The sequence below is a fragment of the Dendrobium catenatum genome, unplaced genomic scaffold, assembly GCF_001605985.2.
Source record: "Dendrobium catenatum unplaced genomic scaffold, ASM160598v2 fragScaff_scaffold_1557, whole genome shotgun sequence".
Taxonomy (NCBI): domain Eukaryota; kingdom Viridiplantae; phylum Streptophyta; class Magnoliopsida; order Asparagales; family Orchidaceae; genus Dendrobium; species Dendrobium catenatum.
The window spans coordinates 6592041-6611060 of record NW_021320019.1 but is presented as its reverse complement, the minus strand read 5'-3'; the positions used below and the strand labels follow the sequence as shown (position 1 = coordinate 6611060).

The window sequence follows — 19020 nt, the reverse complement described above, 5'->3', positions numbered from 1 at the left end:
GCGACGTACCTGTTGGCGGAGAGATGTTGAAAGATCTGTGTCCTCCATAGTGCATAGTTCTCCGCAGTGAGGGTATAGGAAATCATGTTCTTGATGTTGGAGAGGATAAACTTGAGTGTTGGCGGAATGAGTAATTCCAGCGTTGCTGGTGGGATGGTGGTGAAGACGGGTGGGAGGGAAGAAGTTGAGTCTTGATCCCCCATCCTAGCAGTCTGATACCATGTTGGAGATTACCGAGAGGTTTGAGAGAGAAGAGAAGCACAGGATAGAGAGAAAGAAAGCTGCTATAATCTTATTATTAATTCAGTGAAGTATTACAATTGAGTATATATAATGTGAGATGATATAGAGAGCCGTGAGTCTACAAATGTGGGACTACGCGGTATAAGTATTGTGCTTACAGTTTTATCAAGATTGCCTAATTAGTAAGAATCGTAGCTTTGTGCTCAAGTTTACCTTTCTCATAGCTTTAGAAATACTTGACTTGTTCTCAAATTTTGACCCATAAAGTCAACCTTGAGCACTTATAAAAAATTTTACATTGGTTTGACTTTGTAACATACTTTTAATCACCGCCACTCAATATAGAACACTTGTAATAATTTGACAAATTTAAGCTAAAAATATTTAATTGGCATATCTAGATTTTGTTGAAAGAAATTTTAAATAAAATTTAAATGATATTAAGCTATATCAAATATATGTAAATTATAAAAAAGATTTTGCTCACTGATTTGACTAAAAACTAATTTTAAGCTCATTATAATAGATCTCCAAAGAAATGATAGCTTATCTTAATTTTCAACTTAAAAATGAATTTTGAGATGCACAAAGTATAGCAAGATAGAAATTTATCACTCATTTTTGTAAAAATAAATTTAATTTTAAAGTAATAGATCTACAAAATAAAATAATAGATTACAATTATGTATGAAGCTCTCAATTACAAAAATCTCTTTTAAAATGAATTTTGCGATGATCATTTGAACCAAAAGATCCAAGGAATTAAGAAAGAGGATAAGGCCGTGCTAAAATATCAAGGTGACCACTAGGGGTGAGAGGTAGGGTCCTCAAGGCAAAGATGAAGGCAATAGGTGAGGCAATGCGAGAAGGTTACTAAGTTCACTTGAAGGTGATAATGCGGAGGTGTAAAAATATTGATGAGGAATTAAGGATGGATGTATTGATCCTCTCTTTGAAATGGAAATGATTTGACCTGAAAATAGAGATGTAGCGGTACAAGAAGGTCATGAAGGCCAATTAAGATGGTCGGATGAATCCTCCACCGAGGCGAAGATGTCATAATAAGAAATAAGTGCGTAGTAGTGTAAGATCAAAGAGGCCATTGAAGATGGCTTCCTTATTCATCCTTTAAATGAGGTGGCAAAGGAAATCTTGAGGTGATATAATGGATAATAGTGAAGAGAGGTTTGTGCAATCTTTTTTTTTAAGAAGAACATGTTATTGAACAACCTAGGGTCATTTGTTGACTAGAAGTAATTATGATAATTCTTTTCTTAATAGAGATGGGTGAATTGAATGGCTAAAGTTAATGGCACATATAAGTAATTGGGATAGTACTTTTCCTAAAGATGGAGTGCGAACTAAACCTCAAAGCTTTAATGGGTAAATATTGGTGTTTAGATAGTTTTTTTTTTTTTGATAATTTTCTTATTGCTTCTTAAAATATGTCGTAAACAAGTAATAGAGGTGGTTGAAATAATCATCATAATCCTGGGTGTGAACCAAACGAGATATTATTTTGTGCGGTATCTGAACACGTCCGAAGGCCGATCCGAACGCGCTATATCATCCAATGCATTATACATTTGGTGACATGATATAACCACATTGACCTCCGAACGCGTCTGAACACCGCATGTAATAATTTTTCATACTAAACAGCCTAGTTATGGTCAAGACTATGAAATTATGTACAATTATAAATTTTGTACTATCTAAAATAAGAATAATTATAAATTTTGAGGATATTCTAATCTCTATGAGAGCTCACGAATTATGCTTTATCTCATCTGAATTTCATAATCCCAACAATTACGATAAAATAAAATAAATAAATAAAAAATAAAATACGAAGAAATGAGGCCTTAACAGCATACATATTACAAATTTTTTTGTTTCTCCTGTTGCAGAGAGGTGGAATCCAAAATATTGATAAAGCACAGATCTCACTCTTTTGTCTGTCACTAAGCACCCAACTGAAGATGACATAATCATTCAAATACAGCATTCAATTTTTATAAACTGCAAGAAATCAATTTGAACAAATACACATTTCAAATTGAAATGCTTACATAAATACAAAAAGCAAACAGCCCAATATCAAAAACAAAATCACTGGTCTAAGCTTGTCATGCTCAAGCTGCAACTTTCTTTTCATTGCTCCTCCCTCGAAATGGCGAGAGGATGGAGAATGGACGAGAAGCTGAAACAGAAAGGTAGGGTTGGAAAAAATAAATTCATCAAATTGAAAACTTTATTCATAGGGCAAAAGCTGCCACAATAAACAAACATATAGAAGTAAAATGTTAAAAACAAGTCTTTATCTCACTACGTGGGGTTGACAAATAAGAAAATATTAACATAATCAAATATATCAGATTTATCTCCACATTCGTAAAATGTGTAGAGAATAGCTTGGTTTTTTGTGCGGGAGCAGGGATTTCTTGGGACAATATTTGGCCACTATTTTTTCACTATAACAACAAGCATTTATCCAGCTAAAATGTGAGGTTGGCTACATGAATCCTTTTTTTCTCCATTATCTCATCTAAATCTAATAAATAAAGGTTATTTCTAATATCTTTCTAACCAAGTCTTTTTAGGTATACCTCTACCTTTCTTAACATTAGTCAAATTTAATACATCTACTTTCTTAACCGGGTCATCAAAATGCCGCCGTTTTATGTGACCAAACTATCTAAGGCGAATCTCTCTAATCTTATCTTCCATTGGAGCTACTCCAACCTTTTCATGTATATTCTCATTTCGTATCCTATCTTTAAGAGTAAAGCCACTCATCCACCTGAGCATTCTCATCCCTGCAACACTTAATTTAATATTATTCTTCTCTTCTAATGGTCAAAATATTCTGCACCATAAAGCATTGCAGGTCTCACTATTTTTCATTGTTTAAAAAAAAATTACTAAAAAGTTGATGTAGAAAGCAATAAAAAAACTATCTCAAATGAAGTCTTAGTAATATACTGCAGAGAAACTACTTTCATGATTCAAATTTATAAACCGAAATCATTGTAAAAACAACCTAATCATTGTTTCAGGTGAATATCGCATAAGCTTATTCTAACAATTTTGTCTAAGACAATAAGTCTTCTGTCAATGTGGGGTCTATAGAGTCGGTTTCAGTGACTCAAATCCACTCTAACTTGGTGAAGAGAAACATAACTATTGCCTCTTTTGATAGGAGAAGAAGCGCAGAACCATATTCTTTTGAACTCAATTTGAAAAGGTGAAAACTATGAATGTAGCTTAGTCTAACCTTTTGTCTGAACGCCACCAATATTAGTTTCATCTTGAGAAATCAGATTCTTCAGTGTAGAAGCTGAGACAAAGATAAAGAATCATCAGATTGTTTTAATGAAAAAGAATTCGGTGATTTTTCTTTAGAGCAATACAAGCAGTTGAGCCTAACAAAAGAAATCATAAGATGTTTATCTCACAGTGCTCGAGTACACAGACCACTGCAAAGGCGTTTTCATCCTATTGATATGGTTCATTATACAGGGAGATGCAACCAAGAACCTTGGTTACTAGTACTTGTCATAATGCCTTCCAAAAGGGGGAAAAGCTGAAATAAATTAAGTCAAGAATGACAATTCCTACCCAAGTTGAGCTTGGCAGCAAGAGTAGCAACGATGGATAAGTAGGAGTGTAGGACGAGGCTGAAATGTGACAGCTAAAATGAATGTGCGGGCATAAGTATGAAGTTTAAGTTGAAAAGTTATTATACGAGAGGAACTAATCAAAAACCAGTAAATAAAGACTATTGATGATACTATAGGAGCTGTTTGGTTGAAATACAAAGGGATCTAAAGTATTCCAAATGCATTTGGTTGGAATTCAAAGTGAAGCAAAGTAAAATAAATATAGTGTAAATCATTTTAGTTCATTTTTAAAGTAAACCAAACTCGTCTAATTTTGAGCGAAAACAGTTTACACCACAACCAAGCTCGCTTAACTGCCGCCCACCGTCGCCGCCACCGACCGCTGCTACTACCCATTGCCGGCAACCCCCACTGCCGGACACCACCGGCCACCACCACCACCACCGTTGTCCACCACCAGCCACCAACACCACCGCCACCTCCCCCACCGTCCGCCACCATTTTTGGACTTTACACTACATTCATACTTCAAAAAAAAAAAAATCATTCACTTGCATTTACTTTACATTCATTCAAAAAACTCAAAAGTATTCTTTTTACACTACATTCCTTTTACACATAGCTAAACAACCCCATAATTAAAATTTGAATTTGCTGATTAAACACAATAGAGGATGGAAGGATACCAATAAGAATAGTAAATAAATGCAATATGGATTATAATGTGAAATGGGCTGACTATAGACAAAAGTAATATGGATATAAGGGAAAGAAAAATAACATTTTAATGAGATTTAACATCTCAAACAATAGTCCACATGAATGAATAAAAAAGATACACATACCAACCCCCAAATGATGAAGAGGATGGCATGCCAAATCATGCACACAATTAATTGAAAGAGGGGCATAAGTATGTCCACTAATTGTTGAAAACAAGGAAATCACAGAAAAAAAATTACTAGTCTAGAGATCATGATGTGGTAACAAGAAGGAAAAACTCTTACTGTCACTAGAAGAGGGAGTAGCCATCTGATCATCAACAACTGATCCATTTGAATCCAGGTTACCATCACCTGAACCAGAGCTGTGCCCTTTTCTTGCAAATTTCCAGAGCTTTTTAAGACCCTTTGATTCTTTGTTTCGCGTCTTCTCATGTGATTCATCTGTTTGGTCCACCACGCTCGTATCTGAGATGTGTATATGAGCCTTGATAGTTTGAGTATCAGTCACAGTCATTTCAGTGTTTATAAGCGGTGGTACATCAGCGTTTTGAAAAAAACCAGTAGCAGGGTCTTCCAAAGATGATGCTCTTGCAAATGGAGCTCGATAAGGAATCTCAGGGACAGTTCGATCCAAGAACTTCTCAGATTCGTCCTTTGAAACATGATTTACAAGCTAAACACAAAAGATATAACAAAAGAAATTCTGATCCATGAACTCTTAAAACGGCAATAATAAATGTAAATTGAACCAAAAAATGTAACATAGAAGGCTATTGAGTTTTGAAGCAGATCACCTCTACTGCTATCAAACCACGTATCAAGTTAGAAGAGTCTTTTGTATGTATTTTTATGCAATAGTAACTAGGATAGATGGTTTACTGTTCATCTTTTTGAAAACATCTAAAGTTTAAACCTCTTTCAGTATAAGTTTACTTTATCAATTTGAAAACTCGAACCTTTCGGTGGTCAAATTATCAATGTGCCTACATAAATTTCATATTGAAAAGATAACTGAATTTTATTTTTTGATTTATTGTCTCTTTGAAATACTTTATAATGGAAACATTTATAATTTACATATTCAAATCAATTAACATAAAATAAAAAAATGACAATAATGAAATTTGTGCTACCCTATTAAGCGGGGTCATAGATTTTAATCTTCTTAGCCTGATAGTTTTAATTAATTTCATAGTGTAGAAATCAAAACTGGGCTGCTTGGGACTATCAACAGGCTAATGGAATCAAATTAGAAGTTAGTAGAAAATCAGATCATAATAACGAAGTTTCAAAGATAATACAAATTAAAAGGTTAAAACTTTTACTATCAATCAGCTTTTAAGAGATTGGTCCAATCGACATGGTAGATACACTCTAAAAAAAGATGATTAACGTTGGTTGGTTACTCAGCTTTAGCTTAAAAGTTAAAACCTCAATAGCTGATTATGCTTGATCAAATATTAGAACTGTTCTGGTTGATCATGTTAAACCACACCTCAATCATCACTTTCAATCCAAATTGATTGGTTTTCGGAATTTCACCGAGTTTCTCGGAAAAAAAAGTAGGCTCTAGAAAAAGTTGATTGACTACATTTACTGCATGTTCTACCCTGCAGCTCTAAGAATTATAACTAGAATGTCTTAGATCTTCATTTCCTTTATATCTGGGCAGATGTGCAAGCTCAGTAAGTACGATTTTTTTTTGTGTGTTCATCAATCTACTCTAGCAAAAGGCCACCATGTGGTACTCCAATATAATTTATCAAGTATCAACTGAAGTGCTATATAACTCCAATATAATTTATCAAGTATCAACTGAAGTGCTATATAACTCATAAGTTTACCTCATAAGAGTCCAGTCCATCATTCTGGTTGCCTTCGGTTGGATTTTCAATTTCAACTCCATAAATTTGTGAAGGCGGTGCCCGAATAGCATTATATCCAGCATCTATTCCAGCTATAGCTTGTTTGTCATTCCTGTATGATTTATCCACTGGACCTATCTTCCCTTCAGGTGTCTGAACTGGCAAAGTGTGGACAACTTCATTTTCAAGCATCACCACAGTTTTCTCAATCACAGGATTGTCATCACTGTAGCTAAAACTGTGGGTCTTCTCAACCTTCGTATCACAATGGCTGCTTTCAGAGATCACAGAAGTTCTGCTTCCAGCCCCTTTCTGCAGCTTAGTTACTGGCTTGTTCTTTACTGCTTCCTGAGGGGTTCTATATGCTTTTATCTTCAGTTCTGGCAGGGTTTCTGACTTGGTTCTGTCTAGCTGTATTATTGCAGATATCTTTTTTGATTGTGGCTCCTCAGATGATGGTTTCTTATTTACTTGAATAGTGTTTGCGGATTTCGCTGGAACACTACGTGCACTACTGGCTTTGGGTTCTGAGAGTCTTCTAATTCGCTCAGAAGCTGAACTTCCCACTTGTTTCATGCTTTCTTTCTTGAACTCAGCCAATGATGATGCAGAACGACTCAAGTCATTTGATCTTGGCGGTTTAGATGCTTTGTCACCATCATTGGATCCAATTGAACCAATATTAGTTGGCAATTTTTGTAGAGGAGAATTTGATCCAGGTTCCGAATCAGTGAATTTGGAGCTTTTGAAAGAACTTGGTGAAACTTTTGTAGGCAACCTCGGTTTGTGCTGTTGTGGGGTAGCTGGTGATTGAACAGCATTGGAACCACTTCTTGCAGCTATCCGTTTCTGCCGTTCTCTTTTCAAAGCTTCCAACCTTCTTATCTCCTCTGCTTCCTGCAAAAAAGTTCAATTTGGTTTCAAGCCTTCGTAAATTTGAAACCAAACCAAATTGTTCCCACCAGTAAAGTAGATGGTTAAAATATACCTGTTCTTTCTTAAGCTTTTGAAGATCAGCTTTGTAGCTTCGTAGTTTTTCTGCTCTCTTTTGTGCTTCATTCAAAGGGGTGGACCTTGAAGATGACATCTTCGTCATCATTGCATCCTTTCTTTTCTTCTCCAATCCACCCTGAGGAGATTTCAGCTTCTTTTCCTTGACAGTCTTCATCAATCCTATATTAGTATTTGCCAAGACATCATCTTCTTGCTTCTTGGATTCATGTTTGACAACAAGAGGGACTTGAATGTCATAATCTAAAGCTGGATCATAGCCAACTGATTCACTCTCTCTTGCACGTCCAATCATCAAGGTCAAATCATCTGGCTCATAAGGAATGCTAGAAGTTCCCTTATTGTTAGAATCCTCATTTCTCTGAATAACAGAAGGGAATTCAGACTCCAAGTCAATAGTAAGCCTTCTATCTGCTCCATGCAGATCTTGTGAGCCTGGCCGTAAAGGAACCATGAAGGACTCATCATTTACATTTTGTGAGAAGCTCTTCTCAGAATTGCCACCATACTCATGTTCAAAATCAACAAGAGGATCTGAAGAATTCTTGCTTCGAATCTGCTTCTCCCGACCATACATAATGAAAGCATCACTTGTAGCTTTTCGATATCCACCAACTCCACCTTCTATTTCTTTGAACTGAGAGGCTGTCATGTTGCCTTTCAGGTTTCTAACTTCACTTGCTACTAAACATTCATCAGCTGAAACAGCATGCTTTGGTCGGTTTCCCTTGCCACTAATTACATCATACTCAATGATACTTTCTTCCTGATAACTACTAGATTCCCTATCAGGAAGAAGGATAGGATCAGGTTCAACATTATTTTGCCCTTTCTTCACTAAAGGCTTCTTCTCAAAAGACAATATGTCTCCATTAACGGCACTGGTCATTTTCTCTTCAGCTCTCAATAAGAAACTTTGAAATGCTTGCCAATTTCCAGCATCTGCTTCTTGTGAATATATATCTTCATCCTTTCCCTGTACATTTGAGATCTCCAAAGATTTTGTGGTGCTATCTTTTCTCTTTGAAGATTTTGAATCCTTATTTTCTTCAAATTCAGAGTCATGTGTAGATTCTGATCCATTTCCAGATGCCTCATGTCTCTTTCCTGCAATGTAGTTTAAGTTTCGAATGACAACTACGCCCTTTTTCTTCCTAGAATGGCTAGATTTGTGATGAGAACTGCGACCTCTAGATGACTCTTCCTCAGACTCAGAGGTACTTACATCTGAACCATCTTCTGCAGTAGAAGTACTATCACTATTCGTGGAATGCTTCTTTTTCGCCTTTCTTTTTGGTGTATTGAATCTAGGTTCTTCCATTGGTGTGGGCGGGGGGTGAAAGAATTGGCCATTCATTGGATAATTTTGATAGTAAGGCATAGCTTGCATTTGGTGTGGAAGAAATCCATGAGGGTTTGTCTGAGAAAGCATAGGCCACTGAGGAAATGCTGGGTGTTGAAACTGTCCTTGATAATACTCATGCAGACCACGAGGTGCCTGTGGTTCTGAAGGAAATCTTTTATCTGGCAATTTAACAAGCAATTGTTAGAGTTTTAATCATCTCTAAATATCAGCTAGTGCAATTACTACTTAAGATAAATTAGAGTAGACTTACCATTTTGTCCTTCAATTGCATGGTTTATGATTTTGGAAACAAGTTTAGGCAAATTTAACAAGTCTCTTTTACAAGTAAAGGCTCTTTCATCATGATTAGGTGGTGGGGTGCCATTGATAACATCATAAGAAATAAGAATATGAAAGATACTTGAAAATCACATTCAAAGAGCTTCTACGCATAATGAATCTGAGTTTAAAATATAATATAGCATAAATTAAACCTTTTTTTTTCTTGAGGATCATAAAAATAGTATTTGAGGTCACAATGGATTACTATTTCAAACCTCTATCATTATCATGGCTAGTGCTATTTCCATTGCTCTCTGTGCTTGTATCTTGGCTAGATACTGGCCACGCTTCTACCAACTCCTTTTGTCTAATGGCATCTCCCGAAAGAATAATCCCAGATGAATTCAAAGGAGAAAATTCGGACCTATAAGACAGTGCTTCTGCAGGTTCAACTTCTATCCATTGCCCAGTTTCATGCTTTCCTTTCCATAACTGCGTATACTGTACACATGCCTCCCTATTTTGAAAGGACAAGGAAAAAGGTTAGAAGTACATAGGATAAAGGTTAAATTGGACCAAATATCTTTCAAAAGGGGTCCCCAAACATTCTTTGACACTAAGGCTGTGTTTGGGACGGCTTTCTTTTTGCGTCTTAAAGCAGCTTTCTAGTATACAAATTTTAATTTTTGTACTAAAAAGCTGCTTTATGAAACAGTAAGAAAGCTGTTCCAAAAGAAGCCTAGATGGCTCATTCTCCAAAAGAAAATCCTTAATCAATACTTCATAACATCCTTCAACTCATGCACAGTTTCAAAGAACTCTACTTTTGTGATTTTAAATATAAATGCGTTCAGAAATTTTTAAAATCCTAAACCTACCCACCATTTTATCTCTTGCAATCAAGTTCTGCAAATTATCCCTGTTGTTTCAGTTGGAGACTTCTGCTAAATGATTCTGACGTCTCCATGGTTTTACCATGTAAACAAAAGGGACGAATCCTTTACGAAACTAGAACGACATATAATAAGATAGAAAGCTTACATCAGTCGGAAAGCACCAAATGACTCAGCAAAGGATATTAAATGGGCCATGTTTTCTATGTCAAAGCCAGCAGCTGTGGTGCGTGCAAAGGCCATAGCCTGTTCCTTCTGCAAAACCTTTTTGCGGCTCTCAAGAACTCTTAGAAGTTGAACTCTGCAGAAAGTAAAAAAGACGATTAAATAATCAAATCGTACCACTTCAATGAAGGCAAAAAAGAGAAACATTTCCACAGTATTGCATTCAACAGACGAGTGATGCCTTAGGATGTTACACGCTTGCTTGCATTCCTAGTAAATCATATTTTAATCTTCAGTATTTATGATACTGTATCAATTAAAAAGTGAAATCTAGAATATTAATATTAGCTGTTTCCATGCTAGTTGTATCGTGTAAGTCACTGAATAGAGTTCACACATACTTGGAGTTCTCCTCAGGCACTTTGGATCCATTTGACACTGGTGGATTGGGATGTGATACAGGCTGCAAGAAATCAACAAAATACTTCTTCTTCAGGACAAGTGCTTAAAGCATGACAATTTACTCTAAATTAAAGTACCTGGCAAATACCTTATACAGAATTATTGCCTTCTCAGCATCTGCATCAAATATTGGCTTGTTACCTACAACATTCAAGTTAAAACTAAGGTCACTCCATTAAACGCAAAGGCAAAGAACAAAAGATACTACAACAACAACAACATCAAGCCTTTGTCCCACTACGTGGGGTCGGCTACATGAATCCATTTTCGCCAATGTCCTGTTAAAAGTCAAATTCTCATTTAAATCTAATAAAGAAAGATCATTTCTAATATTTTCTAACCAAGTCTTTTTAGGTCTGCCTCTACCTTTCTTAACATAATTCAACTCTAATACCTCAACTTTCCTAACCAGGTCATCGGAAGGGCGAATTATTACGTCCAGTCACCGGTCCGTCCGGACACCAATTCAGACGCGCCACATCACCCAGATACACTGGGCCCCAGGTGTATCTGGGTGATGTGGTGCGTCTGGATTGATGTCCGGACGAATCCGGACACCGGACGTAATAATTTTCCCATCGGAAGGCCTCCGTTTTATTTTTGTTATTTATTTTCACGAACAAATCATGTTGTGGAAAGCAGTGAGGAAGAAAAAATCATTAAATACCATAAATTCGCCAATAGAATGATTTATTTATGTTATTTAGTCGTAATAACTCCAAAATTTATTGCGTTATAAAGGCCATTTTGGATATCAAAACACATAAAGCAGACAATAGAGTGCTTAATCAGTGGCCGCATAATACTGTGAATTGAGGGGGGAAAAAGAAAAACCAGAACAATATTGACATATGATTCAAAGACCATGCCTTCAAATGAAAGAGGTCAACTGGGAAGATGAATACGGCACATACATTGCCTCCAAGTACCCATGCACAATAAACAAAGGAAGACCTAAAACTGTGAAATTTATAAACAATGTGAGTTACCTTCAATGCTTCCACTTGATTTCATTTGATGCTGTTCTTCCACCTGCCAGATGAGAGAGGGCAAAATCATTACAAACTTTCCTTCTTATAAGGCCTATGTCGATTGTAGATGAACTACTCACAGTGCCAATGCCAAAATTTTCATTTCCCTGAATCGAGATCGCCTCATCAATCTGTAAAATCTCAGATTCTATGGTATTTACTCTTTCCAAGACTTCTGGTGTACTCACAAAGCGAACAAACCTAGCATTTCAAAACACTATGCACTCTTTTATAGCAATAATAATACTGAAATACCAAGCAAAACTGTTGTCAAAAAACTAGCACAGATAACTCAAGCAATCAATCAAATTATGAAAAAAAAAAATTATGTAAATAATTACTGAATATGGAACTGACCTCTCCACTGTGCCCTTTGTAAACCATGCAGCTTCTGCACCAGGATCTGGTTCAAGTTTGATCGAATAGCCACCTCTTGCAATCTGATCCTGGGCAGTCTTCAGATGGGAAATAAAAGGATTCACTAGACCAGATGCAAGCTTCTCTGTCTTACCATTAGCTATAATCACCAGATCACACCTGGTAGGAACAAGAAAATCAAATGCTTTCAAGAAAAATCACCACTTATGATAGCACACTAGGGTTTACCAGTATGAAGAAATTTCAGGATCATCAAAATTTTGAACCAGACAAAAAACTGTGGAAAAGGATTGCACCCAAGCATAAACTAAGAAGGATGTAAAAAAATCCAATTATTCAAATAAAATAATTTCGCAAAATGGATCAGACTTCACAAAAGAAAATGAAAAATGTCACCCCCTTTCTCAATGAACAATGAACCAAGGAATTTTATCGACATTTTAACCCAAGAGATTCCGACTCTAACCTAGTCCGCGTCGGTGTGAGTTGAAACACTGCCGAGGCCAGCCTCGTCTCCGACCTCATTCCGGCTTCTCAATCAAACAAAAACAATTCTTGCCGCTTCTTTCGTCGGTTATGCAGGTGCAAGAGAAGCTTTAATGGCAGAAACCAGAAAACCAATGGAGAGATAAGAAGCGAGCAAAGATACGGTAAAGAACGAAGCTTTTTTCAAGGGGAGATTAATGGTGATAAAATAATAATTAAAAACAGCTGAAAATTTCACAGAGAACGAGAGAAAGCGGGGAGCGACAGAGCTGTTTCACTTGCTTGTGACGGCATTGGATTCCCACCAGAGACTCTTTGAAATAGCTGCAATTAGCATAAATTTTAATCATAAAAAAATTAAAAAAGATTCTTACAAAATTATAAAACAATAATTGTCGGATAGAAAATAAATCACGGGAGATTTAACGGCTCGCAAAAAAAAAATCTAGAAAGGGATACCGATTTTGTGCATTATCGAAAATTGAGTCGTATTTATTTGTATCATAACGTTTTGATGTTACAGCATTACTACTTTTAGGTATTTTATGTTAATTTTTTATGCATCTCCTCCAGCTTGATATGAGCTTGACATGGCCCCCACAGTTCTAAAATATTGGTGGAAGATCTTTGGTTGCTTCATTAATTGGAATCACATGATTTTATTAATATATATGTTAAGTGAAAATGCATCAATAATTAGAGATTATTCTGAGCGGAGTCCGGACGACGGGAAGTTACATATGGATTATGAGTACACGTCCGGACTCTACATGTAATAATTCCTCCAAGAATTGAAAAATTATTTTGTGCGCGCGCCTAACGCAATTCACTGTCTGGAGACCAATCAGAATTCGTCACATCAGCGGTACCGAGCAGTACAGAGCTGGGTACCGAGCATGGAGTGATGTGGCGCATTCTGGTTGATCTCCGGACGGCGTTAGGTGTTTAAACATAATAATTTATCCCAAGAATTAGGGTTTTAAATTTAGGATTTAGGGATTTAAGATACTTATAAAAATTTATAAGTCAATAATATTTTTAAATTTTGTTGCGTCCTGGAATATTTGCAGGGGTAGAGAAATATAAAATTTAACGTCTTAACTTTGTACGAATATCCAACACACAACCATATAAAAAGAGAGGGTGCATCATTCATAAGAGACACCAGTATTTTAATGTGGAAATCCCTGAAAAGTGAGAAAAACCATGCAACCTAGCCTAGTTTGAATGAATCAACTATTATTTGCATTTGATTACAAATGAGACCCAACTTCATTGGGGGAAAGCCTTATGTTGATGTAGCAAATGTACATCATATTACATGGTGGGAATTGGAAGAATTAGTATTGAATTGTTCGATTAATCAGAAGAACCATAATCATCGGGCAATGAAGGTCGGAAAGACCGTAGTCTAGTGACGGTAGACTGAAGGATCGTTGTCTGGCGAGGGAGTTCGAAAGGACCGTAGTCAGGGGTAGACAGTGGTCAGAAAGACTGCTGTCTGGCGAGGGAGGACAGAAGGATCATAGTTGACAGGAGACAGGGGTTAGAAAGACCGTGGTCTAATGATTGAGGTCGGAAGGACCGTAGTAGGCGACGGAGGTTGGAAAGAGCAAAGTCGAAAGGAGATATGGGTTAGAAAGACCGTAGTCTTAAGCATTGGTCTAGTGAAAAGTTTGGGTGTTATTCGGTGGTGTGGCATAACTACGACTTCTATCGATGATCCAACAAAAGTTTGGGCCTCAATTAGTGGTCCGAAGGTGCTTTGGTAGAACTCTGGTGTTAGGCGGTGGTATAGCTGAACTATAGCATCAGACGGTGGTCCAGCAGAAGTTCAACAAAACTCTAGCGTTGGTTGGTAGTCTGATGGAAGTTCGGTAGAACTATGGTGTTGGTTGGTGGTCCAATGAAAGTTCAAGACTCAGTCGATGGTCCGATGGTGGTTTGGTAGAACTCTGCTATCAAGTGTTGGTCTGACGAAACTCCGGTGTTAGGTGGTGGCACGACGGTGGTTTGGCAAAACTCTGGTGTCAGTTAATGATTCAGCGGGACTCTGGTGTTAGGTGGTGGTCCGACAGAAGTTCAACAAAACTCTGGTGTCAATCGGTGGTCCTGCTGAAGTTTGGTAGAACTCTAGCGTCAGTCGGTGGTCTGTTGGTGGTTTGGCAGAACTCCGGCGTTGGGTAGTGGACCGGTGGAACTTTGGCGTCAGATGGTGGCCCAACGGAACTCCAGCATCTGGCAGTCTCCCGATGGTGGTTTGGCAGAACTCTTGCGTCAGTTGAAGGTCTACATTAGGTAGTGGTTCGACGGATGTTCAACAAAACCCCTGTGCTAGTTAGTGATGCGACAGAACTCCGACATCAGGTCGTGGTCTGATGGAACTCCGTGTGATGGCTGGGGAGGAGCGAGGCTAGATTCTTTGCTTGGACCTCTTTTCATGTGAAAGGGGGCTCTATTTTTAGATTTCTAGAGTGGCATAGCTTGTAAAATAGGTGGAAGATCAAGGGTAAGTTGGGAGTGGTTTGGATGGACGTCCGATGTTGATTTTCTTGATTATAGATTGTTTACTAGGCATTTGATTGACTTAGTGATGTCGAAATTCAACATTCTTAGGTTCGTTGGATTCGTCTAGTCGAGCCGCTCGATTAGAATATAACTATGTCATGTTTGGAAACTATTTGGTAATCCAAATCGTGGTTTGAAACCTCCAACAGCTCTTCGAGTACAATATTTGAACTCATTTGGGCTCAAATTGAGTCGATTTTGGTGTTGTTGGGTTTGTAATTCTGAGACGCTCAATTTGACTATAAGTTTACTGAAACCGGAGTTTGAATGGTCCCAATTTAAATTTTGAAAGTTTCCAACTTGATTTTGCCTCGAGATTCGTGTTTGATCAGAATAATTTTTTTGATGATGTATCAAATCCTTACATAAACTCATAGCAATCTACTATCAACCCACTACTAGTCTTCTTGATGTGGTGGATTTGTGCATGCAACTTCACTATTGTGGGTTCCCTTCCCATCATTTCCTTTTGTAAAATTATTTTTAAAGTTTATTAAATATATAACAAAATATACCATATATATGTGCTTCATGAACTAACATTCTCCTTTTGTTCTCATTATATGGAACTAAGCTACGAGCATGCATGAAGAGAGCTGCCCATTCCCCCTAAGTTAGAAGCCCAAATTTGCAATTCATGCTGCCCCAAACTTTGCATATATCTTCTCAAACATGCTCTCGAATCCATGCAAGTCTCTCCCTAAACTTATGAATGTTTGTGAACATATCTCATAGATGTGTTGAGCCTCATCCCTCAAAATTTTTTCTTATCCTATCATGATGATGGGTAGCCATTGAGAATCTTTTTATAATACAAAAAATGTTAGTTTAACAATTTCTATATTAAGTTTTATTGAGCCATTATTTAAAAAGTAAATAAATATTACCTCAATTTCACAAAATCACATATTATGAACCTCCATCAAAATCTTCTTCCATGACATATACGGAGCATCGCAGCGGCAGGCGCACAGGCGGATGCTTGCAGGCTCAGAGCGGTGGGCTGGCATCGCCCTTGAAAGTGATGGCAGGCATGGGTCAAAGCATGATTGTGGGCTGGTTTGCACGGATTGAGTTCCTCAAGTTTGTATCTTGGCTCACCCTTCCATAGGGGGATTCTTATCGCTCATTGGGTGGAGCTTGGTTGTGGAAGTGTTGGTGTTTGGGCTAACAATGATAAGGGGCTAATTTCTATGAAACAGGTGGAGGGGAAACAGGCCGCCAGATGGAGAATTTTCTTGTGTTGTTCATTGTGAACAACATGTATTTTTTTAATTTTGTAAAATATGGATCAAGGAGAAGATTGTTGTGATTTGATCTAGTTTTATGTTAATTTGTTTCTTATGCTCGTATTATCCTATTAGTCTCATTCTTCTATAAATAAAGAGGTTGTAATAGGATAGAAGATCAAACCAAGTGATCTTTTTTTTTTGCTCTGATATGCTCTCTCTCTCTCTCTCTCTCTCATTCCTCAAAAAAACCCCAACAGAGTTGATCGACAGCTTAAGCTCTTTATGTGATGACTATAATCAATAATTAGTTTAAAATCCCCTTCTATACAAATTAACCTTAATTTCATCCAGCGTCAAATATGCTTGATTTTTATGTTTAGAATATGAACCTTTAAATTTTTCTTGTTATTCAAAATGAGATAGCTTCTCAGCTACATGCACAAAATATTCAATTGCATCAAGAAATTCATCAAATAATTATTTTCATCCAAGTAATAATTTGTTATACATTCATGATTACTCACTTCAAATATTCATATACTGTATTTATTTAGGCATTAATTTTATCATAAATTAGTTGGTAAGGAATATGAATCGTACAAATACATTAAAAAAATCATTCTATTAGATATTTAAATTTTAAATTTGAATGACCCAAAAATAAAAATGGAGAAGTTGTTGTCTTATTATATGAAGCGATTATCTTATAATATAATTAAGTATTTATGTATATTTATCTTTAAATTAAAGAAGCCTTCATGGTTTTTAGGATATACAAAAACAATTAAGTAACCAATTTTATTTATATGAAATTGTGAATTACATTTCTATTCATTCAATAAAAAATTTAAAATTATTTTGTCAATATATAAAAAATATTTTAAAAATATTTTAAGAATTTTTAAAATTATAATTGTCTTTCTTATTCTTGGATTTAAGTACATATAAAAAAATCTAGATGTGCCAAATAAGCATAATGTCTAAAAAGGGATTATAGAACTTTGTTAAAAATATGATTTTGACCTTAATAATTTCATAGATTTAGCAACTTTTTTAAGAAAATAAAATAAAATGAAACCCTAATTTTACAAGCGAAAATTGAATTAACTTCAAATCTAATGGATGATATTTTAAATAAAAAACTTTCAGAAGATAAAGAAGGAGAAATACCTTTAGATTTATGCAAGAATCTAAAATAAAAGTTTAAAATCATATAACCAGAGCCAGAAGAAAGGTTGGTCGAATACGATCCTTCCGATCATTGACGTCCACCGACTACGATCTTTTCGACCACCGTCGCCTGCCGACTACAGTTCTTTTGACCACCGTCGCCTGCCGACTACGATCCTACTTACCAAATAAATATTCCAACACTCTCTTAAGAACTGCCACCATGTAATGCATTCTAAATAATATGTATTAATTTGCTACATTGAGCCAGCATCCTCTTTCAGTGAGGGGTATTATTTGTAATCAATCATTAATACTAGTGTATTCTTTCAAATTGAGCTGGAACTTGTGCTTTGTTTCATTTTTAGAAAAGTTCACGTAAAAATTTTGGTGTATCTTACAAAAATTGAACCATACTCTTTTTTCTGTTTGTGTGTTGGATCTTCGTACAAAACTAGAACGATAAACTTTATATATAGCTATCGGCGTGAATATTACCGGATGCAAAAATGTACAACTTATAACTCTTCATCAAAGAATAACATTAGATGTGATGTTTGATGTGATGTTAATGCCAAAGCTTTGAAAGTCGACCCCCGACAATAAATCAGAAGAAGGAGAGGTTAGCGGTTCGATGGTTCGGCCGGGGTTGAACCGAGATCAAACCGGATAACTTAATAAAGACTTATTATATTTAAATATTATAATAACGACAAAATTATTTATAAATATATCACAAAAATTGAAGATAGTCATAATATAAAGCATAAAAAAACATAACAAATAAATGTGACAAATTTAAAATTAAATACATTATTATTATGAATTTTTGTTTCCAAAATAAATAAAACCAATGAAAGAACACAACATCTTCTTCAATCTCACGTCGTGAATGCGAGGAGAACAAAGTAGAGCGAGCGCCGAGGAGAAGAAGTGAAGAACACAATAATGGGTCGGAGAGGAGGCGTCGAGCACACTGTTCTTCGGTTCCTTCTTCATTGTGTCTTCGTGAAGCAGACGATGCGTCGATAAAGGGGTTTTTTTATTTATTTCGTATGAGTATAAGATTTACCTTTAGTTAATTTTAGGCCATCCAATTTGGTATGAAATACTCTAATCATTTTTCAAATGAACCACTTGGTTATTCAAAATCAGGACCGGTTTAGCAGTTTGGCAGCGAACCACCGGTTCGATAGCGGTTTTGTATGAAATCGGTTTTATAGTAAACCGTAACCAGCCGGCTGACCGGTCCGTGGTTCAACTAGTTGAACCGGCTTGTCCGGTTTGATTTTTAAAGCCTTGGTTAATGCTATGAAAGTTACTAATATAATTTGTACAACAATTTCCTACTAAGCATGCAAAATGTATTGTACGTAAAATATATATGTGTTAAAATTAAAACAATTAAATTTTTATGTTCAGTAAACTACATTTTTCACTTCATAAAGACCTTAACTTAATGATAAAATTAATAAGAAATTAAATTAAAATTAAACTATAAAAAAGAAAACGCATATATATATATATATATATATATATAT

General features: G+C 36.1%; 1 protein-coding gene across 3 annotated transcripts; it reads right to left on the bottom strand.

Annotated features, from left to right (window-relative positions):
• Positions 1-2091: 2091 nt before the first annotated feature.
• On the bottom strand, positions 2092-12931 carry LOC110102721 (COP1-interacting protein 7). Of its 3 annotated transcripts, XM_020831174.2 has the most exons (14): positions 12748-12928; positions 12490-12617; positions 12003-12182; positions 11726-11846; positions 11604-11646; positions 10703-10755; positions 10554-10615; positions 10136-10288; positions 9370-9611; positions 7445-8991; positions 6436-7353; positions 4874-5264; positions 3521-3583; positions 2092-2446 (listed from the first exon to the last, which is right to left on the bottom strand). In XM_020831174.2, the coding sequence occupies exons 2-14, from the start codon at positions 12546-12548 to the stop codon at positions 2379-2381; spliced, it is 3900 nt and encodes a 1299-aa protein (XP_020686833.1). In that variant the 5' UTR covers positions 12549-12617; positions 12748-12928; the 3' UTR covers positions 2092-2378. The 3 variants fall into 3 exon arrangements, with proteins under 3 accessions (XP_020686833.1, XP_020686834.1, XP_028556417.1); XM_020831175.2 differs by lacking the exon at positions 3521-3583 and having other exon boundaries at positions 12490-12931; XM_028700584.1 differs by lacking the exons at positions 12490-12617; positions 12748-12928 and having other exon boundaries at positions 11726-11862; positions 12003-12142.
• Between the last annotated feature and the right edge of the window lie 6089 nt (positions 12932-19020).

Excerpts from the sequence above, each read along its gene's own strand:
- LOC110102721 (XM_020831174.2), bottom strand. The coding sequence starts at position 12,548 with ATGAGGTCGGAGACGAGGCTGGCCTCGGCAGTGTTTCAACTCACACCG. Across the intron at positions 10,289-10,553 it reads GTGCCTGAGGAGAACTCCAA|AGTTCAACTTCTAAGAGTTC; the intron begins GTATGTGTGAAC and ends TACTTTCTGCAG. Across the intron at positions 3,584-4,873 it reads TACTCCCTCTTCTAGTGACA|CTTCTACACTGAAGAATCTG; the intron begins GTAAGAGTTTTT and ends TCTTTGTCTCAG.